This window comes from Neophocaena asiaeorientalis, unplaced genomic scaffold (assembly GCF_003031525.2).
Source record: "Neophocaena asiaeorientalis asiaeorientalis breed wild unplaced genomic scaffold, Neophocaena_asiaeorientalis_V1.1 scaffold356, whole genome shotgun sequence".
NCBI lineage: Eukaryota > Metazoa > Chordata > Mammalia > Artiodactyla > Phocoenidae > Neophocaena > Neophocaena asiaeorientalis.
The window spans coordinates 24,126-48,680 of record NW_020172269.1 but is presented as its reverse complement, the minus strand read 5'-3'; the positions used below and the strand labels follow the sequence as shown (position 1 = coordinate 48,680).

At 42.2% G+C, this 24,555-nt stretch overlaps 1 protein-coding gene across 1 annotated transcript; it reads left to right on the top strand.

Moving 5' to 3' along the window:
* The first annotated feature begins 607 nt into the window (after positions 1-607).
* LOC112411315 (zinc finger protein 25-like) lies at positions 608-23,834 on the top strand. The gene is given in 6 exon segments (XM_024762350.1): positions 608-695; positions 4,045-4,103; positions 17,474-17,600; positions 17,856-17,954; positions 21,202-21,262; positions 22,206-23,834. Coding segments are annotated over 5 exon segments (1,317 nt in total). The 5' UTR covers positions 608-695; positions 4,045-4,088; the 3' UTR covers positions 23,221-23,834.
* Positions 23,835-24,555: the final 721 nt, after the last annotated feature.

Sequence of the window (24,555 nt, the reverse complement as noted above, 5' to 3'; positions counted from 1 at the left end):
GTGGTCTTTGTTGACACAAAGTCCATAAAAGATTGTGTCAAACTAATTAAAGTAATTAAAGCAAACTATGGTTCAACAATATCGCGCACACAGGATATACATTTAAAGTGTTAATTTAACAAAGTCACAACAGTTGCAATCTTGGTTTACGTACTTTAATAAGGACAGACATTGTGATATTTCACGATTCATGCTGTAGTATGCAACTGTTAAAAAAAAAAAAAAAAGGACGTGGGATCCATAACCGCAATGCCATTATAGTTAACAAAAACATTAAAGCTAACTTATAGTATCATCGGATTCTCGGCCCCCATAAGAATTTACCCATTCGTCTCACAACCTCTCTTTCAGTTTCTTAAACTAGGACTTAATAACAAACCAGAATTCCACGTGGTTGCACGTGGGTCGAGACACAGTCTCATCCATCACATCCGGGGCTCAGGGCAGCAAGACCCATTACCCCTCGATACACAAAACGGCCCCCGACGGCGCCGACGGACGGAGACGCGTGTGGGACACGCACTCTCTCCACGCAAGGACGCCTTCCCGCAGGAGCCTCTGGGATGGAGTCTTACGGGTTTCTCCTGCGCGTGTGCGGCCCCGCCCACCTCACCCTCGTCCGTCCGGAACGTCCGGGCCCCACCGCGCTACGGCAGCTGCGCCCGCGCGCTGGCTGTCCTTCTGGGTCCCTGAAGGTGGGTGCAAGTGTGGAAGGCGGCCGCGGCGCGGGGACGCAGGGCGGGGCGGGGATGCTGCTCCACTCGGTGGGAGCGTAAAGGTCGGCGGGTGTGAGCGGCGCGGCTTGAGGCGCAGGTGCGGGCCGCAGCCTGGGCAGGGGCCGGGAGGCGATTGTGGCCTTAGGACCCGCTGGTCCAGGGCTGGAAAGGGCCGGCTCAGGCCGTGCTTCGAGTGTTGCTTGGTCAGAAGACGGTGCACTGCGGACAGCCGGGCGCCCGCCTCCGGAGGCTTCGCGACCTGGGGGTGGAGTCCAAGGTGACTGTGAGGCCGGGTCTGCAGACCACGCGAGCGAGCGTGGGTGGGCTGCGGGCTGCGTGCATTGTCCAGCTGTGCCGCCGAAGCAAGCCTCCTGGGCGATGTCATTAACCTCTGTGACATTCGGTTTGCTCACCTGTGACTAGCGAGTTGCCCCCGATTCCCGGGGAAATCAGTGTGAAGCGCATGAGGAGTCTTACTGTGTGGTAGTTGTTACTGGGGTCTCTCGGAGTCTTTTCAGCAGGTGAGGTGTCGGGTCCCTTCCTGCGCTGTGTAGCCTGCTGAGCACCAGGTTTCGTTTACAGTTTTCACAAGACCTAGTTTCTAGGGACCGTGAGTGCCAGGGGGGATCGTTGGGCTCTGAATGACTGACCCCTTTTCTTTGGAACAAGGTAGTTATTGTGAAGCATGAAGGGGAGGAGCCCTATGAACGAAAGACAACCCCTGAAACCTGAACCCGCTTATTAGCGCTTCAGAGCAGAGGCAGAAGAATCACGGAAAGGAGGAGATTCTAGCTTTGCGTGGCCAAGCAATTATTGACGCTTCTGCGCAGAGTGAACGAGATATGGGTGACGCTGCTTCCTCCCGAAGTTGTCAAAGACTGGGTGATAATGGAAGGTCCGAATCGACTTTCAGAAGGAGACCTGAGCTAGGCTGAGGCGGGTAGGCAGAGGCCAAAAGAAATGTTACTTATTGGAGAGGTCCCGAGGGTGTGGTCTGGGGTGGAGGGATAAGCTGTCACAGCTGAGAGAATCTGTCTATGGTGCTCCCTAAATATTCCCATTCCTTCATTCTACTCCCACTGTTTCTGTTATCTGAGCTCTCTCAAGCCTATTATACTGTCAAGTTTGGTATCTGGAGGTATGCTGATGCTTGCTCTTCCTAGCAGTTCTTTCTGTTAGTTCAGGAAGGCTTTGTCAGGGTATGTCTGCCTTATGAGAAAGATTGGGGAGTGAGCGGGGTGTGGGTGGAGGAGAGGAAAGAGGATTTGAGGACATGAGTGATGTGCCAGGCTCACGTGATTTTTTGTATACATCAGGCATCTTGACTTTTGGATAATATTATCCACTCTGCCACCATTAAGTCAAACACGTTTACTTTTGACACCATTTTTGAGAAATGCAGTCAACTTAGGAACAAATAATTTTTAGAAGACCTTGACTTAAACATGCCTGTCTTATTTTCCCTAATTCTTTCTGTGGACTAAGTGAGCTCCGGGGACTCAAAATACAAGTGTTTCCCACTTGACATCAGAAATCTGTGCTTGATAATCATAAATTCCACAGCACAGCAACAGAAGCCTATTTTCCACTGTTTAAAATTAGCGTGAATCACACTTCACTCTAATTGGCTCCAAACTGATTTTTTAAAAATGTAAATAAAACACAGCATATGCCCCCATAAAATTAACAGACTCATGTTACGGTGTAAAAAAGTTAAAACATAGTTTTCTGGTCTGCACACAATTGCTTTTTAAAATTCACGTGGTCTCTTAGTGCAACAACCTTACTGAGGTCCATCCAGGTGACATTTGTTTTCCTTTCAGAAGTTCTACATGTGTTGTGAAGTTCTATTGGTTGTTTTTCAGCATGTAATGTAAGACTTTTTTCCCCACGTAATTTTGTTAAAAACATTGAGTTTGGGGACTTAGACATATCATTTAGCATTTGCTCAGTAATGAACCAACCCAAATTTACTGACTTAAAAAATAATAAAAAAACATTGGGGGCTTCCCTGGTGGCACAGTGGTTGAGAATCCACCTGCCAGTGCAGGGGACACAGATTTGAGCCCTGGTCTGGGAAGATCCCACATGCCATGGAGCAGCTAAGCCCGTGCGCCACAACTACTGAGCCTGCGCTCTAGAGCCTGTGAGCCACAACTACTGAGCCCACGTGTCACAACTACTGAAGCCCGTGTGCCTAGAGCCCGTGCTCCACAACAAAGAGAAGTCACCGCAATGAGAAGCCCGCGCACTGCAACGAATTGTAGCCCCTGCTCACCACAACTAGAGAAAGCCCACGCGCAGCAACAAAGACCCAACGCGGCCCAAAATAAATAAATAAATAAGTATATTAAAAAAAGATTTGCTCAAAGTTTAGCATTTTGGGGTTTTAAAAATTTTTGTTTTGTTTTTACTTTTTAAAATTTTATTGACGCATAGTTAATTTACAATGTTGTGTTAGTTTCTGCTGTACAGCAGAGTGAATCAGTTATACATACATCCACTCTTTTTTAGATTCTATTCCCGTATAGGTCATTACAGAGTATTGAGTAGAGTTCCCTGTGCTGTCAGTAGGTTCTTATTAGTTATCTCTTTTATATGTAGTAGTATGTATATGTCAATCCCAATCTCCCAATTTATTCCTCCCCCTGTCCTTTTCCCCTTGGTAACCATACGTTTGTTTTCTACATCTGGGACTCTATTTCTGTATTATAAATAGGTTCATTTGTACCATTTTTTTTAGATTCTACATATAAGCAATATCATATGATGTTTGTCTTTGTCTGACTTACTTCACTCAGTGTGACAATCTCTAGGTCTGTGGTTCAGCATTTTGGGGCTAGGTTTAGTTGGTCAGTTCCTATGTTCGTGTTGTCATCTGGTGCCCTGACTGAGGCTGTTTGATTTAAGATGACTTCATTTACTTTTTTGGTGGTTTGTGCTGGCTGTTGGCTAAACCACATGTCCCTAACAGGCTAGCCCCAGAAGGCAAGCTGTAGTGGAAAAGTGCTTTTCATCTGTGTTTGCATCATATGTCCTTATTTTTTTAAAATATCTTTTTCGGAGTATAATTGCTTTACAGTGTTGTGTTAGTTTCTGCTGTATCCTATGTCCTTTTAACCAAAGCAAGACAAATGGCAGAGCCCACATCAGTTGTAGGGAACTTCACAGGGAAATAAATGCGGAGAAGCAGCCATTGTTTAAATCGGAGAATCAACCATTGTTTAAATAAAGCAACAACCATTGCTTAAATAAAGCAACAACCATTATTTAAATAAGCATTTTAAAAAATTTAAATTGATGCCCCTCCATTCACCTTCTCTCGCAGCTCTATTTCCAGAGTCCTCTGTGTGTTTCTAAGAACAGCAGGAAATGAATACATCTCTGGTGAGTTGTTTTTTTTCCTCAACTTGTTTTATATTTTACTATATGAGCTTTTTGAGGGTCCTTAAAGTAAAATGGAAAAGTAAAACTAAGTAAGATTCAGCTTCAGGGCAATATACATAAAAAAGATAAAGGTGGCATGTGGATATAGGCGGGTAATATGACCTTAGAGTGGTCCAAGGTGAGTGCAATGGCAAAAACACAGATACAACTGTTCTCTGATCACAATGGACCCTTAGAAGAAAGCATGCTACGTTCCCTTGAGACATGAGAACTTGCATGCACAGATGTGTGAACAGTGGCTTAATTGGTCACATAGATGATGGAGTGGACAGTGTTTCACTGCCAGTCTGGAAATAAACACTTCATGCATTCTGCAATGGTGACACTTACCTAGTGCTGAAGCAGAAGTTGCTTAATCAGGTTTTTCTGGAGTTGCTAAAAGTGTGTGGTCCCGGACAGCTTTTGGAAGGCCCTACTTGATGCATGGATAAAACGTGGAACGTCTGGAGGATTGAATTGACTGCAGGTCCTTTAAGTAACTCATTTCTCTCCGCTAGTCTATGCATGCAGGTTGTATAGCAGACTGTTCAAGGCTATATTTTCTGGCAAATGTTTCCACTGCTCTTTTGCAGCTTAACCTACTCAACATGGTCTTAATTCATTTCTTCTCAAGCTCACCAATAACCTAAATTATAGTTAGGTTCAATGAATATGTTGTAGTCTTTGCCTTACTTGAACCTTCTGCCGTATTGAAGCTACTGTCCATGATCTCCTGGAAATTCTCGGCCATTAGCTTCTATTGTGGCCTCTCTGATGGTTTATTCCCGAATTCTTCTGTCTTTTTCTTCTGCTCCTGAGCGTTGCTCATCCAGGTGTTCAAACCTGGGCCCCATTCTTCACATGCTGCAGTTCTCCTTGACCTGTTTGGCCCTCTGTGATGTGACAGTCCTCTTTCTCTCCAGCTTGGACCTCTTCCCTACCTTTAGACCATAGGTTCAGCTCCTTGTTGAATGCTTTCTTGTAGCTATCCAGAAGGTATCACAAGCTCAACAAATCCAAAATGAAAACCACATTCTTCTTTCTTCCCATACATATGATGCTACTTTCATGGAGCCAGTGAGTCAAACCACCAAAATGGGATTTCTCCTGGACCCCTCCCTCTCTCTCAGCTTTAATCTCATCTAAGGTAAAGTCCTGCTACTTCTGTTTGTGCCTTTAATTTCGTCTGATGTCTGCATTGTTGCTCACCAACAAACACAGTAACTTTCTTTTTTACGTTGGAATTGTCATCCTTAGCAAAACCTGAAGGATGTGTTTGCTGTGATCTGGTTAGATTCCCCTCGAGCTGTGCTACTGGCCAGCATGTGTGGTGACAGCCTTAGGAGTCCAGTGGGAGAAAGAATTCAGGAGTTATTCAGACTTATTTTGAACAAGGGTCAGGACAAAGTTACACAAAGTCTAAAAACAAGGGTTACAGATATTTGTAATTTTAAACTTCCATTTATATAAATTTGTCAGTGATTCTGTCGCTTTTATTATGATATAATTGTGTGTTGCTAGTTCAAAAATGACCTTTTTCCAAACCCTGTTAAAGACTATTTAATTCTTCTGCTATTTCAGTTAATCACTTAAAAATGAATAGGGAGAAGTGCATGTGTGCATTATTCATAACTATGACTGTGGAGCAGAGCTCTCCTAATTGTTGGTTATTTTTTTATTGTGATAAAATATACATAAGCTAATGTTGGCAATTTCACCATTTTTAAGAGTACAGTCCAGTACTCGTAGTACATTTAGTTTATTCACACTGTTGTGTAATCATCACCACTAAGAATATCCAGATTCATCCTCCCCAGATAAAACTTTACTCGGGACTTCCCTGGTGGCGCAGTGGTTAAGAATCTGCCTGCCAATGCAGGAGACACAGGTTCAATCCCTTGTCCAGGAAGATCCCACATGCCACGGAGCAACTAAGCCCATGCGCCATAACTACTGAAGCCCGCATGCTGCAACTGCTGAGGCCTGAGCACCTTCTCCCGTGCTCTGCAACAAGAGAAGCCACTGCAGTGAGAAGCCCGTGCACCGCAACAGAGAGTAGCTACCACTCACCGCAACTAGAGAAAGCCCGCACGCAGCACTGAAGACCCAACGCAGCCAAAAACAAACAAACAAACAAAAACTTTACTCATTAAACCCTAACTCCCTATTCTCCCCTCCCCCAGCCCCTGGCAGCAGCCACTCTAATCTCTGTGTCTATGAAGTTGATGACTCTGAGAACCTCATATAAGTGGAATCATGCAGTGCCTGTCCTTAAGTGACTGACGTATTTCACCTAGTGTAGTGTCTTCAAGGTTTATCCATATTGTAGCATGGTAAAATTCACTTCCTTATGAAGTCTCAATAATATTACCATTATATGTATGTCCACGTTTTACTTATCCATTAATCCATCAATGGTTTTATGGGTTACTTCGACCTTCAGGCTATAAAGGATAATGCTGTTATGACCATGTGTGTAGACATATCTTTTCTAGTTCCCACTTTTACTTTGTTTCTTATACACCCAGAAGTAAAGTTGTAGGATCACGTTGTAATTCTGTATTTAATTTTTTCAGGAATCACCATGTTGTCTTCCGTGGTGGCTGCACTATTTTACATTCCCACCAGCAGTGCACAAGGTTTCTAGTTTCTTCATATTCTTGCCAACACTTGTTCTTTCCTGTTTTGTTTTGTTTTTTAAATAATAGCCATCCTAATGGGCATAAGATGATATCTCACTGTGCTTTTGATTTGCTTTTCTCTAATGACTAGCAATGTTGAGCATGTTTTTATGTGTGTATGGGCCATTTGTTTATCCTTTTTGCACATTTTTTAAATAGACCTTTATTTTTTTATAGCAGTTTTAGGTTCCCAGCAAAATTGAGCAGAAGATACAGTGATTTCCAGTATACTCTCTGCCCCCAGGCGCTCCCTCCCCATTATCAGTATCAGGTATTCATTTGTTACAATTCATGAACCTACACAGACATATCATTATTACCCAAAGTCCTCGGTTTACATTATAATTCACTCTTGGTACTGCACTTTTTATGGGTTTGGACAAGTGTGTAATGGTACGTATTCGCCATTATAGTCATACAGAGTGGTTTTATTGCCCTGAGAATCCTCTGCGCTCCTTCTGTTCATACCCTTCTGTAGTCCGTAGCCCTTGGCAACCACTGGTATTTTTACTGTCTGCATAGTTTTGCCTATTAGAGAATGTCATATAGTTAGAACCATGTTATGCAGGTTTTTTAGATTGGCTTCTTTCACTTGTTAACATGCTTTTAAGTTTCCTCTGTGTCTTTTCATGGCTTGATAGCTCATTTATTTTTAGCACTGAGTAATACTACATTTCCTGGTTGTACCACAGTTTATCCACTCATTTACGGAAGGACATTTTGGTTGCTTCCAAGTTTGGCAGTTGATGAATAAAGCTATTGCAAACATCCGTGTACTGGTTTTATGTGGACATACGTTTTCAGTTCCTTTGGATAAATACCAGAAGTGCACTTGCTGGATCATGTGTTGAAAGTGTGTGTTTAATTTTGAAGACAGTACCAAACCGTCTTCTAGAGTGGCTCTACCATTTTGCTACTTTGTTATGGCAGCCCTGTCAAATTAATGCACTTCATTCCACTGCTTTTTTATCGGTTACTGTAAGGCTTACAGTATGAGTCTTTATCAGAATATACTAGAGGAGCAGTGCATTACTTCACAGAAAGTGTAGAGACCTTTAGTAGTAGTACTTCTACTTTTAGTACATGTAAATACACATGTATAAAACAAAAGTACAATTACATATTGAGTCTACATACATTATGAGTCATTTTATATATATATATATATATATATATATAATCCTTTATATTTACCCACACATTTACCATTTCCAGTGATCCTGATTCTTTCCTGTGGATTCAGGTTAACATCTGGTATCTTTTTCTTTCATCCTGGAGAATGTCCGTTATCATTTTTAGTGCTATCTTCTGATGATGAATTAGCTTAGTTTATCTTTATCTGAAAATGTCTTTATTTCATCTTTATTTTTAGCATAGTTTCACTGGGTAGAATTACAGCTTGAAGGATGTTCCCATTCAGCATAATAAAGGCGTTCCCCCGGTTTCTGATAAGTCACCTATCATTCATGTGCAGATGTACCTGAGTGGGATCTTTTCCTTTGGCTGCTTTCGAGATCTTCTCTTTACCTTTGGATACTGGCAGTGTGACTGGTGTGCCTAGAGTAGTTTTCTTTTCTTTTTTTATAAATTAATTAATTTATTTTTGGCTGTGTTGGGTCTTTGTTGCTGCACGTGGGCTTTCTCTAGTTGCGGCAAGTGGGGGCTGCTCTTCGTTGTGCGCGGGCTTCTCATTGCAGCAGCTTCTCTTGTTGTGGAGCACGGGCTCTAGGCGCGTGGACTTCAGTAGTTGTGGCACACGGACTCAGTAGTTGTGGCGTATGGGCTTAGTTGCTCTGCGGCATGTGGGATCTTCCCGGACCAGGGCTCAAACCCATGTCCCCTGCGTTGGCAGGCGGATTCTTAACCACTGTGCCACCAGGGAAGTCCCTAGAGTAGTTTTCTTTGAATCTAAGCTGATCATGGGTCATTGAGCTGCTTCAGTCTGTAAATTCGTGTCTTTCACAAAATTTGGGAAGGTTTTAGCCACTGTTTCTAAAAATACATATTGTGTTCCATTCTTTCTCTCTCCTTTCTGTCTGGTGCTACAATTACGTATATGTTAGACTGTTTTCTAGATTGTTTCTTAGCCTCTTTTCATTTTTTTCTCTCAAAAAGATAGGAAAATATCTACTGATCTGTCTTTAAGTTCATTGGCTTTCTTTTGCTGTTTCCGATGCGATGTTCAGCTCATCAGAAAGTTTTTCATTTTTGTTACTGTAGTATGTAGCTCTGCAATTTCCATTTAATTGTTTTTCTAGTTTGTTTTTCTGTACTGATATTGCCCCTCCCCCCCACCAATACATTATTTTTTATCTTCCTTTAAGTACTTGAATGTATTTATGGATGGGTTAACTATGTTTCTGCGACGTGCAGCATCTGGGATACCTTGGGATTAGTTTCTAGTGATTGTTTATGGTCATTTTTCGTTTTTCTTCTTGAATATGAGTCACATTTTCCTCTTACTTTACATGTGTTGAGATTCTGAATTATGTACTAAACATTGTAAATCATACGTTGCAAGAGTTTTTGGATCCTGTTGTATTTCTCTGAAGAGTGATTTTGCTCTACAAGGCAGTTAACTTGGCTGGATTCAAATTCTAAACTTCATTTCTTATAGTGACCAGCAGCTGACTCTTCATTCATTTCCTTCAGCTTTGAGAGGCTGCTTTCTTGTTGGGCCCTCTGAGGTCTTCCACATATGTGTAGCTTAGCAGTCAGCCAACAACTGTGGTTGGTTTTGTGTGGAAATGTGGTACATTATGTTCTTTTGCTGCTTCTCTCCGAGGGCTACCCCCCAACCCCCACTGAGTTTTCCAGTTTTGTTGGCAGCCCTGAACTATGCCCTCTGACACCTAAGCCAGTAAAGCTTCAGCTTTCAGTTTCTTGATCTATTTGCAGATTGAAGATTGCCCTCTGGTAAAATGCCATAAACTTGCAAAATAGTTTGTCCTTTAATGGATCATTCAAATCTAGTTTCTGCCTACTTTTCGTTGTTCTCTAGTGCCTTTAGGCGACTGTGTTATAAATCTTGTCCAGCTTTTATAATAGTTTCCTGCACATTGTTAGTCTGGTCAAGCTACTTTGCCATTAACGTACAAGCCATGCTACATTTATGATGTTTATATTTTTAAATCTATCTTCACTAGTTTATCTGGCCTGTCTTTATCATAGGGTCATTTTCTCTCCACTGGACTATTGGTCAGCTTTCTTAAGTCTCCCAATCTTATTACTATCCCAACTCAGTTCTTTCTTCCATGGGAATAATTCATCCAAGACAAGGGGCAGTAAATTATGGCATACAGGTCAGATGTGGCTACTACCTATTTTTGTGTGACCTGTGAGCTCGTTTTTTGGCTTATTACACCTTTTTTAAGCAGTTACTGTAAGGTTTGTGCTATTCATCTTTAATTTATCATAGTCTACTTTAAAATAAGATACCATTTATATAAGAACCTTAAAACAGTATACTTCAAAAGTTTTCTCCTCCCAGCTTCTGTGATATCGTTGGCATACCTTTTACTCCCACATGCATTCTTTTGTTTTGGCTACGTTGGGTCTTCGTTGCTGCGCACGGGCTTTCTCTAGTTGCAGTGAGCGGGGTCTACCCTTCATTGTGGTGCACAGGCTTCTCAGTACAGCGGCTTCTCTTGTTGCAGAGCCTGGGCTCTAGGTGCGCGGGCTTCAGTAGTTGCAGCACATGGGCTCAGTAGTTGCAGCACACAGGCCCTAGGGCATGCAGGCTTCAGTAGTTGTGGTCTGTGAGCTCAGTAGTTGTAGCTTGCGGGCTCTAGAGCACAGGCTCAGTAGTTGTGGTGCATGGGCTTAGTTGTTCCATGGCATGTGGGATCTTCCCGGACCAGGGATCGAACCTGTGTCCCCTGACTGGCAGGCAGATTTTTAAGTACTGCGCCACTAGGGAAGTCCCCCATATGCATTCTTATTTTGCTTCATATGGTCAATTACCTTTAAAGGAGTTTGAACATAAAAATAATATCATAATATATTATACAATATATATTACATAATACAATATATATTATATATTTATTAATATATGTACCATTTTGAGTGCTCTTTATTCCTTTATATATACCCAGATTTCTATCTGATACATTTTTCTTCAGATTTTAGGCAATTTGATTATCGTGGTCCTTGTTCTAGTTAGTTACCTGATGTTTCTTGCTTGTCCAAAGTCTGGTCCCCAGAGCGCCCTCATGCCCTTTACCATCCCCGTTATCACCCTCAGGTTCAGTAATTCACTAGCAGGACTCAACAGAACTCAGAAAAGCCGTTGTGGGCTTCCCTGGTGGCGCAGTGGTTAAGAGTCCACCTGCTGATGCGGGGGACATGGGTTTGAGCCCTGGCCCGGGAAGATCCCACATGCCGCCGAGCAACTAAGCCCATGCTCCACAACTACTGAGCCTGCGCTCCAGAGCCCGTGAGCCACAACTACTGAGCCTGCGCTCTAGAGCCCGCGAGCCACAGCTACTGAGCCTGCGCTCTAGAGCCCGCGAGCCACAGCTACTGAGCCTGCGCTCTAGAGCCCGCGAGCCACAGCTACTGAGCCTGCGCTCTAGAGCCCGCGAGCCACAGCTACTGAGCCTGCGCTCTAGAGCCCGCGAGCCACAGCTACTGAGCCTGCGCTCTAGAGCCCGCGAGCCACAGCTACTGAGCCTGCGCTCTAGAGCCCGCGAGCCACAGCTACTGAGCCTGCGCTCTAGAGCCCGCGAGCCACAGCTACTGAGCCTGCGCTCTAGAGCCCGCGAGCCACAGCTACTGAGCCTGCGCTCTAGAGCCCGCGAGCCACAGCTACTGAGCCTGCGCTCTAGAGCCCGCGAGCCACAGCTACTGAAGCCTGTGCTCCGCAACAAGAGAAGCCACTGCGATGAGAAGCCCGTGCACCGCAACAAAGAGTAGCCCCCGCTCTCAGCAACTAGAGAAAACCCCCGTGCAGCAGTGAAGACCCAGTGCAGCCAAAAATTAAATAAATGAGTAAATAAATTAAAAAAAAGAGTTGTTGTACTCATGTTTATGGTTTTGTACAGTGAAAGGATGCAGATTAAAATCAGTTAAGGGATCAGGCACATAAAGCAGGGTCCAGGAGTCTTCATGTGCAAGGTTCCAAAAACCTGCCAGTGGAGCCACGTGGACGGTGCCTTTTTCTCGCAGCAACAGGGTTTGACAGTGTGCGTGGAATGTGGAGAAACAGGGAAGCTTACTTGAACCTTGATATCCAGCTTGCATTGGGGCTCTGTCATGTAGACCTGGTTGACCATCTGTGTGGCTGACCTTAATCTCTAGTCCCTCCATAGACTGAGCTCATAAAATGTGCTGATAACAAGGCCTCCCACCATTAATCACATTTTTAGCATAGGATATCTGTGTGACCCAAAGCTATCAGGTTAAACAAAGATATTTGTATCAGTCAAGACACTTCAGGGCTTATATGTGAAACCTGAAACCATAAAACTCCTAACAGAAAAAAGCTTCTACATTAGACTTGGCAATATTTTTTTGGATATGGCACCAGATGCACAAGAAACAAAAGCAAAAATAACAAGTAGGACTACATCATACTAAAAAGCTTTTGTACAGCAAAGAAAACACTCAACCAAATGAGAAGGGAACCCGTGAGATGAGAAAAATTTGCAAGTCATATATGATAAGAGGTTAATATCCAAAATGTAAGGCATTTATTACAACTCATAGGAAAAAATAACCAAGTCAAGAATGGGCAAAGGACCTGAATAAACATTTTTCCAAAGAAAACATACAGATGGCCAACATGTACATGAAAAGGTGCTCAATGTCAGTAATCATTGGGAAAATGCAAATCAAAACCACAATGAGATATCACCTCACCCCTGTTTAATGCTAGTATCCAAAAGACAAGAGATCACAAGTGTTGGTGAGGATGTAGTTAAAAGGAAACCTTTTACGCTAGGGTGGGAATTTATACAGACATTTTAGAAGACAATATGAGGTTTTCTCAAAACTTAAAAATAGGGACTTCCTGAGTGGTCCAGTGGCTCATACTCCGTGTTCTCAATGCAGGGGGCCCAGGTTCAATCCCTGGTCAGGGAACTAGATCCCACATGCCACAACTAAAGATCCCTCATGCCACAGTGAAGATCCCGCACACAGCAACAAAGATCCCACGTGCTGCAACTAAGACCCAGCGCAGCCAAATAGATGATAGATAGATAGATAGGAAAGAAACAATAGATAGATAGAAAGAAACAATAAGAAACCTTAAAAATAGAACTACTGTGTGATCCAGGAAATCTGCTTCTGGGAATATTTCTGACGGAAATGAAATCAGTATCTCAAAGAAGTATCTTAACACCCGTGTTTCTTGCAGTGTTACAACAGCCAAGATACAGAAATAACCTAAGTATCAGTCATCAGATGAATGGATAAAGCAAATGTGGTATATATATCTAGGGGAATGTTATTTATCCATTAAAAAGAAAGATTCTGCCATTTGCAGCAACATAGATCAACCTGAGGGCATTATGCTAAGTGAAATAAGCCAAACAGTGAAAGGGTACTTTACGGTATCACTTAACTGTGGAAGGAAAAATTTAAAAAGTTGAGTTCATGAAAACATTAGAACATTAGGTGGTTGTCGGGATGGGGGAAATGGTAAAGGTTGGTGAAAGGGTACAAACTTCTAATTATAAGATGAATAAATTATGAGGAACTAATGTACAATATGGTGACTATAAGACCATAGTTTGTAATTTATTGTTTAGTTGCAATTTGCCATGACAATTGATCTTAAGTGTTCTCACATATACACACAAAGAGGGTAACGGTGAGGTGATGGGTGTGTTAAGTAACTTGATTGTAGTAATCAGGTCATAATGCATACATTTATCAAATCAGCAGGTTATACACTTTAAATATATATAATTTTATTTGTCAATTATACTTCAATAAAAGTGGAATAATGTAAGATTAGGTATAAAATTAAAAACTAATAAAAAAATAAATATGCCTTCCTCGGTGGCTGGGCTGCTTTTTTTGATATGCCTCTTGTCGATAGTCTCAAGCAGCCTCTTTAAATCTTAAACTGTCAGTACTTTTTAGTTCAGTTTGGTTGGTTTTTGACAGTACAACCCTAAAAAATATAGTTGGGTTTATATCTTTGATTTCAGCCAGTTTGAGCTTTTTGAGACATACCTTTCTTTTTTTTTGGTATTCATGTATCTATATACTTTTTAGACTGTAAGCTTTTGTTGTTTTCTTAAGTATTTCATCCTTAGTCTTTGCCGTTTTGTGCAGCAGAAGGAATTTATTGTGGGCCAGCTCAAGCCATTCTTAAGTTTTAACAGTGACTGTCATAGTTATATTCTTCATTTGTTACTTGCCATACAGCTCAGTATAATTACTTTTGATTCCTAAAGTATTTCTCATTGTATTTTTTTCTGTAAGAACTGAAAGAGGCAACTTTTTCTGCCTTAACACAATAAAAGCTAAAGAAATGTTTTGAGAGTTTTCCTACTCTACAAGACCCCAATTTCTAGCTTCTGCTTATTTTCTTTCATCCCTCCTTGCAATCTGTTTTTTCTTTCCTCCCCTTAGCTCATCATTTTCCTATATTGCTTTATCAGAAGCGGTGACTAGTAGTTGAGATTTACTACTCACATTTTGATTTCCTGCCTCTTTTTCTAAGATTTTAAGTTCATGAGGTAAACATTATTTGATTTAAGAAGTATGACTCATGTGGCTTAAGTAACAGTAAGTATATAACTACCAGTTATCTTAAGTAACACCATCCTCACAGTTTCTTTGCACTACTTGTTGCCATTGCTGGTGTTTGTTTCTGTTTGGTTTGGTGCCAGTTCAGTTACCAGTTCGGTCAGGAAGAAAGGTTGCTTTCTCAGTGCTGTTACCTGTCCTTCATGGGTCGGCTTTAGTTTTGTTCCTTTCAGCATCATGCAGCATCCCAGACAGAGGAGTATTTCTTTCTGTCATATTGCTGAGGATGAACGTGGTAAAGGGGAAATACGGTGATCATTGTGTGACTCTTAAATAGGTTTTGTTTAGAAGTAATGCTTCCATTCACATGTCATTGGTCAAAGCAAGACAGGTGGGGAATTACAAATCTGTTTATATGTGAGTTCCAGTGCAAGGGGATATATACATCCTTTTACAGAGACGGGCACTGCAAGGAGTGCTATGAACTGAATTATATTCCCCCCAAATATATATGCTGTAGCCTTAACTCCCAATGCATTTAATCAAGTTTAAATGAGGTCGTAGGGTGGGGCCGTTACTCCAATAGAATTAGTGGCCCTATAAGAATAGGAAGAGAGAGATCTTTTCCTTCCTTCTCCCTCCCTCCCTGCCATATATGGACTCAGCAGAAACACAGCCATCTGCAAGCTAGGAACGGAGCTCTTACCAGGAAATGAATTGGCTGGCACCTTGATCTTAGACTTCCCTGCCTCTAGAATTGTAAGAAAAGAGTTTTCTGTTGTTTAAGCCACCCAGTCTATGGCACTGAATTTAGCTGGACAGAAATATAACCTACCACATGTTTATTCTTAATTTTCCACATGAACTTTTAAATCAGCTTGCCACGATGTGTGCTACTCATTCACATCCATGAACATGGTGTGTCTTCATTTGTTTAGTTCTTTTTTGTACCCTTCAGGGTTTTTCCCCGCCTCATAAATTTTGTACATTATTTTGTTAAATGTATTGCTAGGTGTTTTGTCTTCTTGTTATTGTGGTTGTGTGAGTATCATGTACACGAAGGTTTATATAAAAGCCTTATATTAGTTATATAAGCTACTAACTTATTAAATCTTCCTATGTGGAGTACTTGGATGTACTTGGATGTCATGTGATTCTCTTCAGTTTTCCAAGTATGAATTCTATGGGAACCATCATCATTTTCAGTGCTGTTTTTCTCTCTTTAATTGTGTTGACTGACACTACTAGTACAGTGTTAGTAACTATGGTGACGAAGCATCCTTGCTCTGCATGTTTCCCCATAAGTGTGATGCTGGCTTTCACTTGTGGCTAAGACATACACGTTTATCATGTTAAGGAAAAATCCCGTGAATCGTCTTTTAAGTTTTTTTTTATTACAAATGAGAGGGTATTTTTATAGACGTCTACTTAGCATCTAGAATTTTCTCCACTGAACTACAAATATGATGAGTTGTATTAATAGATTTCTTAATATTGAGGCTTTCTCTATTCCTAGAATAATTAAAAATTTCTTCTCCATTGTCATGGTCTGTTTTTCTTTCTCTGTCAGTAAATATCAGTGTTTCCTAAAACACCATACTTGTTCATTTTCTCCTTTCAATCTCTTATGTTCTGTTTGAGCAATTTTATTCACTCTGATGGCTTCAGCTACCACTAAAATATTGCTGTTTCCTAAATCCTTTTCTTCATCTTGTATCTCTCTCCTGAGCTCAAGAGCATATATCCATTTGCCAGTTGCACATCTTCACATATTTGACCACAGAAATTTCAAACTTCAAACATGCTGTGTCCAAGATCTGTGTCTGTTCTGCAAATCCTATTCTTTGTCCTTATCCCAATATCAGTTTATAGCGCTAGTATCTACCAGCTTGTTGTGCAGACAGTCTGGTAGTAAAACTTTCCCTTCACCTTCTCAGAGCAAATGAGTACCAAATTCTTTTTCTTTTTTTCTGTTTTGGAATTAGTCCCCTGTTCTGTATTCATCTTCCTCTGTTACCTCTGTTACCTAGTATAGTTGGTCATTCCTCCCTCTGGTTTTTTCTCCTCTGATTCTCCCTTAAGCCCTTCTCCATTCTCCTGCTGGATGATGACTGTTAAAGGGCACATCTGGTTATGTAGCTTACCTCTCGTTAGCAGCCCCTCATTATTCACTCCCTGTTGTTTAGGAAGTGGGTCATGTTCACTCTTGGGTAGACATAAGCAATTCCTTAGGTAATAAGAAGAAAATTCTACGATGCATGTGTACATACTTTTTAAAAAAAATAGTGAGCACGTAAGGTTTTTTATTGATGGAGTTAGGTCATATATTTAAATGCAGGGTAACTTTATAATCAGTTCCTTGAATACCTTTACTGTCTTTATCTCTTATCTCAGCCCAGGAGCACCCACCTGGATGTGGTGCTGCTTGTACTTCTATTAAAGTGGCATCTGTTCTTTATGCCTCTCAGCTTGACTTCTGCTCTTGCCTCATATTCATGAGAACATGTGGTTCACACTGAACAGCTGACATGTTTAGCTCTTCAGTGAAGTGCAACCTGACAGTACAAAGTACAACTATTCTTTCTCTCCCTTGATGCCCCAGGCTACCCTAAATATGTGTGTAACCTGGTTCATCTAACACATTATTCCAGGTAAGTGTTTGTACTTATGTCTCCATACCAGCTCATATGTTCCTTGTATCTTTGGCAATGAGGACCATTCCAGATTTATAAGGGAAACTATGATGGTACTTTGAAGAACTACTAAATTAACACAGACGTAGGGTATTTCTATGATGATTTCTCTTTATCCCACAATATAGAGTACAAAGCATGGTATGGTATATCCTGTGTAAGATAAAACACACACATAAGAATGAATTCCTAGACTTCCTGTTCTTTTGACCCAGGCTGATGCCTTGAATTGAGGAAAAATGTGCCATTACAGGGGTTGGTGTCATTTGAGGATGTGGCTGTGAACTTCACCTGGGAGGAGTGACAGGACCTGGATGATGCTCAGAGGACCCTATACAGGGATGTCATGCTGGAGAACTACAGTAGCCTGGTGTCACTGGGTGAGCAAAACTCCACCAGTAACTGCCAAGTGCAAGCACGTTTTTCTTCATTGGTAAATGTACAGTTGTTTGTGAAATGAAATGCTACTTAGGTTTAAGATTCTGGGCCAGGAAGAACGTGTGTTCACCTCTCCTGTCAGAGGTTCAGATTGACCCTTCATTGCACTACTCTTGAGGCTGTGCTGTTGGCATTTTTCAAGAGCCCATGAAACATAAACAGTTTGGCAAAAGTCCTACAGTATTTCTCATCAACAGGGCATTGCATTACCAGGCCTGAGGTGATCATCAAGTTGGAGCAAGGAGCAGCACCATGGACTGTAAAAGAAAAACCCCAGACCAGGGTTTCCCGGGCCAGTCAGTGCACACTGAGCAGGGAGGTTGGGAAGACGAGTGCACAGCAGATGTTGGCCGTGCTGAGCTTTTTCACCAGTTGTTTTCTCCAAGTTCATACCTTGGGACAGACTTCAGTCTGCATGTATCAGACTCATGCATTATTCAGTCTCCAGATACGGCTCTCACATGTAAACCTCCCCCTGTTTGTTAATTGCTGAATATTTTCTTAGACTTACCAAAAACCGGTGCCCACCTGCCTCCTCTTGGAATTTTTTCTTGGTTAGTCACTGTCCCTAGATTCTCAGTAGGCCGCCTTTTTTGGTTTTTTAAAAAGTATTTATTTATTTTTTGGCTGCGTCGCATCTTAGTTGCAGCACGTGGGATCTTCAGTTTGTTTTGGTGCACGGGCTTCCCTCTAGGTGAGGCGCACAGGCTTAGTTGCCCCACAGCACGTGGGGTCTTAGTTCCCTGACCAGGAATTGAACTGGCGTCCCCTGCATTGCAAGAAGGATTCTTAACCACTGGACCACCAGGGAAGTCCCAATAGGCCTCCTTTTTGTTCATTCTCAGAGACTGTTTTCTTTTGGGCATTTAGTCGTACATTCATTTATTCTTTTAACATGTTAATTGGGAAGTTTTACACACTGGTAAATTTTGTAAATGTGTGGATAACAGCAGTAATCAAAGAAATGTCCTTTTTAAAATTAATTTATTTTTATTTCTGGTTGCATTGGGTCTTTGTTGCCGCACATGGGCTTTCTCTAGTTGCGGCGAGCGGGGGCTACTTTTCGTTGTGGTGCACAGGCTTCTCATTGCTATGGCTTCTCTTGTTGCGGAGCACGGGCTCTAGGTGCACAGGCTTCAGTAGTTGTGGCTCACGGGCTCTAGAGTGCAGGCTCAGTAGCTGTGGCACATGGGCTTACTTGCTCTGCGGCATGTGGGATCTCCCTGGACCAGGGATCGAACCCGTGTCTGCTGCATTGGCAGGTGGATTCTTAACCACTGTGCCACCAGGGAAGTCCCAAAATGTCCTTTTTATATAGAGCTTATATTTTGTTGAAAGAGAAAAATGAAACAAATGTACATGTTTAGTAGTGAAATCAGAGCCACAAAAGTGTTAAACAAGGATGAGAGAGAAGATAATAAGAGTATGGTGTTTCCAGAAGGGTGTTAAGAAGGCACATTTAGGGGAGGTTAAGTGTTTATGTTGGTAGAGCTTACGTTTGAGATGACTGTATTCCATTTTGACATGGAACATATGCATGCATGTAAAATCTGGAGTAGAAGATGGACATCACTGCTGGAGATGCAAATTAGGAAATCATTAACTCAAGACTGGTAGGAGTTGAGGAGGTGGCCTATGGACCTATTTAGACCATGAGAGAAGTGGTCCAGGTACAGGTCTCATGAATCACTACATCAGAAACCATGAGGCTGAGAAGGACCCAGAAAACTGTTCACCGTGGAAAGCGGTGGCCTGTGACACGGGAGGATAAACTAGAGACTATGGGTCCAAGGCCAGTGAAACCAAGAATTTCATACTTTGGGAGTGGAGTTTGAAATTAAGATTTTTTTTACTTTCTCTTGTGAAGATCATTGTTTTTTTTTTTTTTAAAAAAAAGAATGAGAAGTATACATGGGACTCTAGTTTCAATACAACTCAGGGACAGCTGAAACTGTAAAGTACAGTAAAGTTAATATCTTCAGAAGCAGTGAATTATCAAGTAGAGTCACTCGCACCATGAAGTGAGGTGAAAATGCCTTGGCTGTTGGTCTCAGAAGCACCCAGAGAAAGCTTTTCGAAGATGGTGGGCACATGCTGGGTTGCAGAACCTAAATCCTTCAGACCAGCAGGGAGGAGTTTCACAAAGTGATGAATTAGAGTTTCGTGAACTTGTTAGGGTTCCGAGAAGCCAAGGGTATAGTGTTAAGTTAGGAATTTGCAGAAAGCTCCCTTGTCTAGCATGGAAAAAAAGATTAAGCCTTTGAAAAACCCACAGGTGCCTATAGGTGTTCCCCAGGGAGAAGTAAAAACTAAACAAACATAGGTGTAAAGTTCTTCTCTCTAAGCAGTATTCTTGTTTAGGTGACAGACAAGTGGCCCTCTCCCATATCCTGTAAGTAACTTATCCAGGAAAATCATGCCATCTTCAAAGCTGAGCTGTCAGAAAAGGGCTAGCACAAGTTACCCACAATTATAAGAAGAAAGGTAGAGATAATGAATGGAAAACCAATGGCAGATGAAAAGCTGTCAGCTGAAATCTACATTTAGACAGTAAGTAAATATTTTGACCTAAGACTTCCTCATTGAAAAGAATTTAAAAGAAAAGAAAAAAACTTAAGCAAAACCAAACAAAAACAAAAAACCCAATGATTTGACATTAGAAAACCTATCAATGAAGGTTCTTACATTAATTCATTAGGGAGAAAAATCACATAAAATCAGTACCCATTATTGATTTTTGAAAATATTTATTTATTTATTTTTGGCTGCGTTGGGTCTTTGTTGCTGAGCGTGGGCTCTCTCTAGTTGTGGCGAGTGGGGGCTACTCTTCGTTGTGGTGCGTGGGCTTCTCACTGTGGTGGCTTCTCTTTGTCGTAGAGCACGGGCTCTAGGCATGTGAGCTTCGTAGCTGTGGCACACAGGCTCTAGAACACAGGCTCAGTAGTTGGGGTGCACAGCATGTAGGATCTTAGTTGCTCTGCGGCACGTGGGATCTTCCAGGACCAGGCCTTGAACCTGTATCCCCTGCATTGGCAGGCTGATTCTTAACCATTGTGCCACCAGAGAAGTCCCCCGTTATTGATTTTTTTAAAAAATTTATTTATTTTATTTATTTATGGCTGTGTTGGGTCTTCGTTGCTGTGCGCAGGGTTTGTCTAGTTGCGGTGAGCAGGGGCCACTCCTCGCTGCAGTGCGCAGGCCTCTCGTTGCGGTGGCCCCTCCCGTTGCCAAGCTCGGGCTCTAGGCGCAGGGGCTTCAGTAGTTGTGGCTCGCGGGCTCCAGAGCGCAGGCTCAGCAGTTGTGGTGCACGGGCCCAGTTGCCCCGCGGCATGTGGGATGCTCCCGGACCAGGGCTCGAACCCGTGCCCCCCACACCGGCAGGCGGATTCCCAACCACTGCGCCACCAGGGAAGCCCTGATTTTTTAAAGAATCATATCCTGCTAGGATGAAAAGAAACTTCTTTACCTTTACAAACCATTCCATAGGAAATACTTATATGTGATTCAAAGGTATGACCTGTAATTATGTTTATCTCCTTTTAGATGTCCAGATTGTGGATGACATGATTGAGACCAGCCAGGAAAATCACGGTAGACGTTTGTGGCAAGTTGTAATCACCAGCAACGAAACGTCAACTAAGGGGACAGCTGACTTAGGAAAAACATTTAATTTGAGCCCAATTCATATTTCAAAACTGATGATAAATGATGGTAACTATTCAGAAATGAAGCCAGAAATGTTGAATAAGTGTAAGAACATGTTTCTCCCTAGTGAGCCTGATGAGATGCATGCTGGAGAGAAACCGGAGGATAGTAATAGAACTGGGAAATCCCTCATATATGCTGAGTACCCTAGGAATCAGAAGAAGAATCAAACTCTGCAGCAACCTTTTGAATGTAACAGACAAGGGAGAGACTTCATCAAGGAAGCAATATTCTTTACACATAGGATGGTTCGTATGGGTGAGATGGCTTACAAATATAAAAGATATTGGAAGGCCTGTGGTAAGTCAGCTCTCATTGCCCAGGAGAGAACTCACATAGGGGAGAATCACTATAGATGTAACAAATGGGGGAACACCTTTTGTAAGAAACCAACACAGTTGAATCTTCACAGAGCTGATCTCCAGGAGCAACAGCATAAATGTAATCAAAGTGGGAAAAATTTCTGCCAGAAATTACATCCCACTCAGCTTCAGAGAATTCAGTTAGAGAAGATGTTTGAATGTGATGTATGCGGTAAAACGTTCTATAAAAAGTCTAGGGCTTCCCTGGTGGCACAGTGGCTGAGAATCCGCCTGCCAATGCTAGGGGACACGGGTTCGAGCCCTGGTCTGGGAAGATCCCACGTGCCGCGGAGCAACTAAGCCCGTGCGCCACAGCAACTGAGCCTGCACGTCTGGAGCCTGTGCTCTGCAACAAGAGAGGCTGCGACAGCGAGAGGCCCGCGCACAGCGATGAAGAGTGGCCCCCCGCTCGCCGCAACTAGAGAAAGCCCTCACACAGAAACGAAGACCCAACACAGCCAAAAATAAATAAAATAAATTTATAAAAAAAAAAAAAAAGTCTAATCTCACTAAACATCAGAAAGTACCCACTGGAGAGAAACCCTATGCACGTGATGAACGTGAGAAATCCTTCTGCCATAAATCAGGCCATACTATTCATCAGAGAATCCACACTGGGGGAAAGCCCTATGAATGTAATGAATTTGGGAAATCATTCTGCCAGAATTCAGCCCTCACTCTTCATCAAAGGATTCACAATAGGGAGAGACCTCATGAATGCAATGATTGTGGTAAAACCTTCCATAAGAAGTCAGTACTCACTGCACATCAGAGAACTCACACAGGAGAGAGACCTTATGCATGTAAAGAATGTGGGAAATCCTTTGGACATCGGCCAGTCCTCACTGTACATCAGAGAACTCACACAAGAGATAAACCTTATAAATGTAATGAATGTGGGAAATCCTTCTGTGTGAAGCCAAAACTCACTGTACATCTGAGACTTCACACAGGTGAGAAACCCTATGAATGTAAAGAATGTGGTAAAACTTTCTACCAGAAGTCACAACTCACTGTACACCAGAGAACTCACACAGGTGAGAAACCTTATAAATGTGACGAATGTCAGAAAACCTTTTGTGAAAAGTCAACCCTCAATAGACATCAGAGAACACACACAGGAGAGAAGCCCTATGGATGTAAAGAATGTAGGAAAACTTTCTTCCAGAAGTCAGCCCTCACTGTACATCAAAGAACTCACACAGGAGAGAAGCCCTATGGATGTAAAGAATGTAGGAAAACTTTTTTCCAGAAGTCAGCCCTCACTGTACATCAAAGAACTCACACAGGAGAGAAGCCCTATGAATGCAATGAATGTGGAAAAACCTTTTGCCAGAAATTACACCTCAGCAAACATCAGAGGACTCACACAGAGGAGAAATCACGTATGGCAGAGACTGGCTGTCTGTACACCCAAACTCACTTTCTTTTTCTTTGGGGCACACAGTTAGCCTGCATTTCTCAGCCTTCCTTTACTGTGGGTGGGACCATATAACTGAGCTGTGGCCAGGAGAATTTGAACACAAGCAATAAACATTAATTCCGGGCCAGGTCAGAAGAAAAAAACCAAAAACCTTCCATGCATTCCTGCTGACTTTTTATGCCCTGTGATTCTGAAGTGCAAATCTGCTCCCCACACCCCCACCCCAGTTTGCCTTGGGAGCCACTGGGTGGAGATGGCAACCACGACTTAAGACAGAAAAAATTGATTATGATTATGGAGAGCAGAAATTTTCCCAACTCTACCAAAAAAAATGTTCATTTGTGCTTTACCTGAGTGAGAAATAAATATTCACTGTTGGGCCCTCCCATGTGTAATCTATTTACAACACTACCAGTCCATTGTGGCCAGTTCATTTTATGAATTTGAGACAGACTTCTGTGAGAAGTTACCAGTCCTTGTGTAGAAAATTCACACAAATTGTGTAGAAAATTCAACACAATTCCTTGTGGTGTCATCTTTCATCCCCAGTCAATTGATGGAAAAATCAAGTCATGTGAAGAGACAAAGAATGCAAGAAATGTAGGAATGCCTTTATCAGGCAGAGACAGCTCATTGAACACTGAGAATAAAGTAAAGCCTTGTAAATATCTTTAATGTGTCAGAGTTTTCAATAAAACAACTTTATGTACATCAGAGAATTTCTAATGAAAAGAAAACTATCAGCTTAGGTAATGTGAATGAAATTTTTCAGATAGAAATATTAATGTATTGAAAAATTTAAGACTGTAGACCAGTCATTCTCTAATAGGGATGATTTTGCCTCCAAAGGAACATTTGGCAGAGCTACTCCTGGTACCAGCGCAGTGCCACTTCTGCCTTTTCACATTCAGAGAAGTTGCAAGGCCCATGAAAGTTCTGAGGAGTGGAGAAATAGACTCTCCGTCTTTGATGGAAATGTTGCAAGAGCACATTGCAGAAGAGTGCGCAGGATGGGACATGTTAATGCGACCATCTTTGGAAAATATAGTATGATACTGTCCACTGTATGGCCACAGAGTTCACATAGCTTCCACATAGAAAAAATACTCTACTAAGTCTCCCCCAAATCTCATTTTATAAAGCTGTTGGTGCAGAAATCTAGGATCTTGTCATCTGTATCAGGTCTAGGTACACATAGGCTCTTTGGGCACAGTTCCGTGTTCGTGGTTGCTCTGAATCTGAAGATGTGTGACCTGAAGTGACCAGTCACCTGCCCTGCAAACACTCAACAGGCAATGGTAACACAGAGATGGGATACCAACAGCAAGTCCATTCAAGGGGCAGTGGGATAGGGAGGCACTTAGCCATCACTGGCTAAGTCTAGCAGGACACACCATCAGTTCCTTG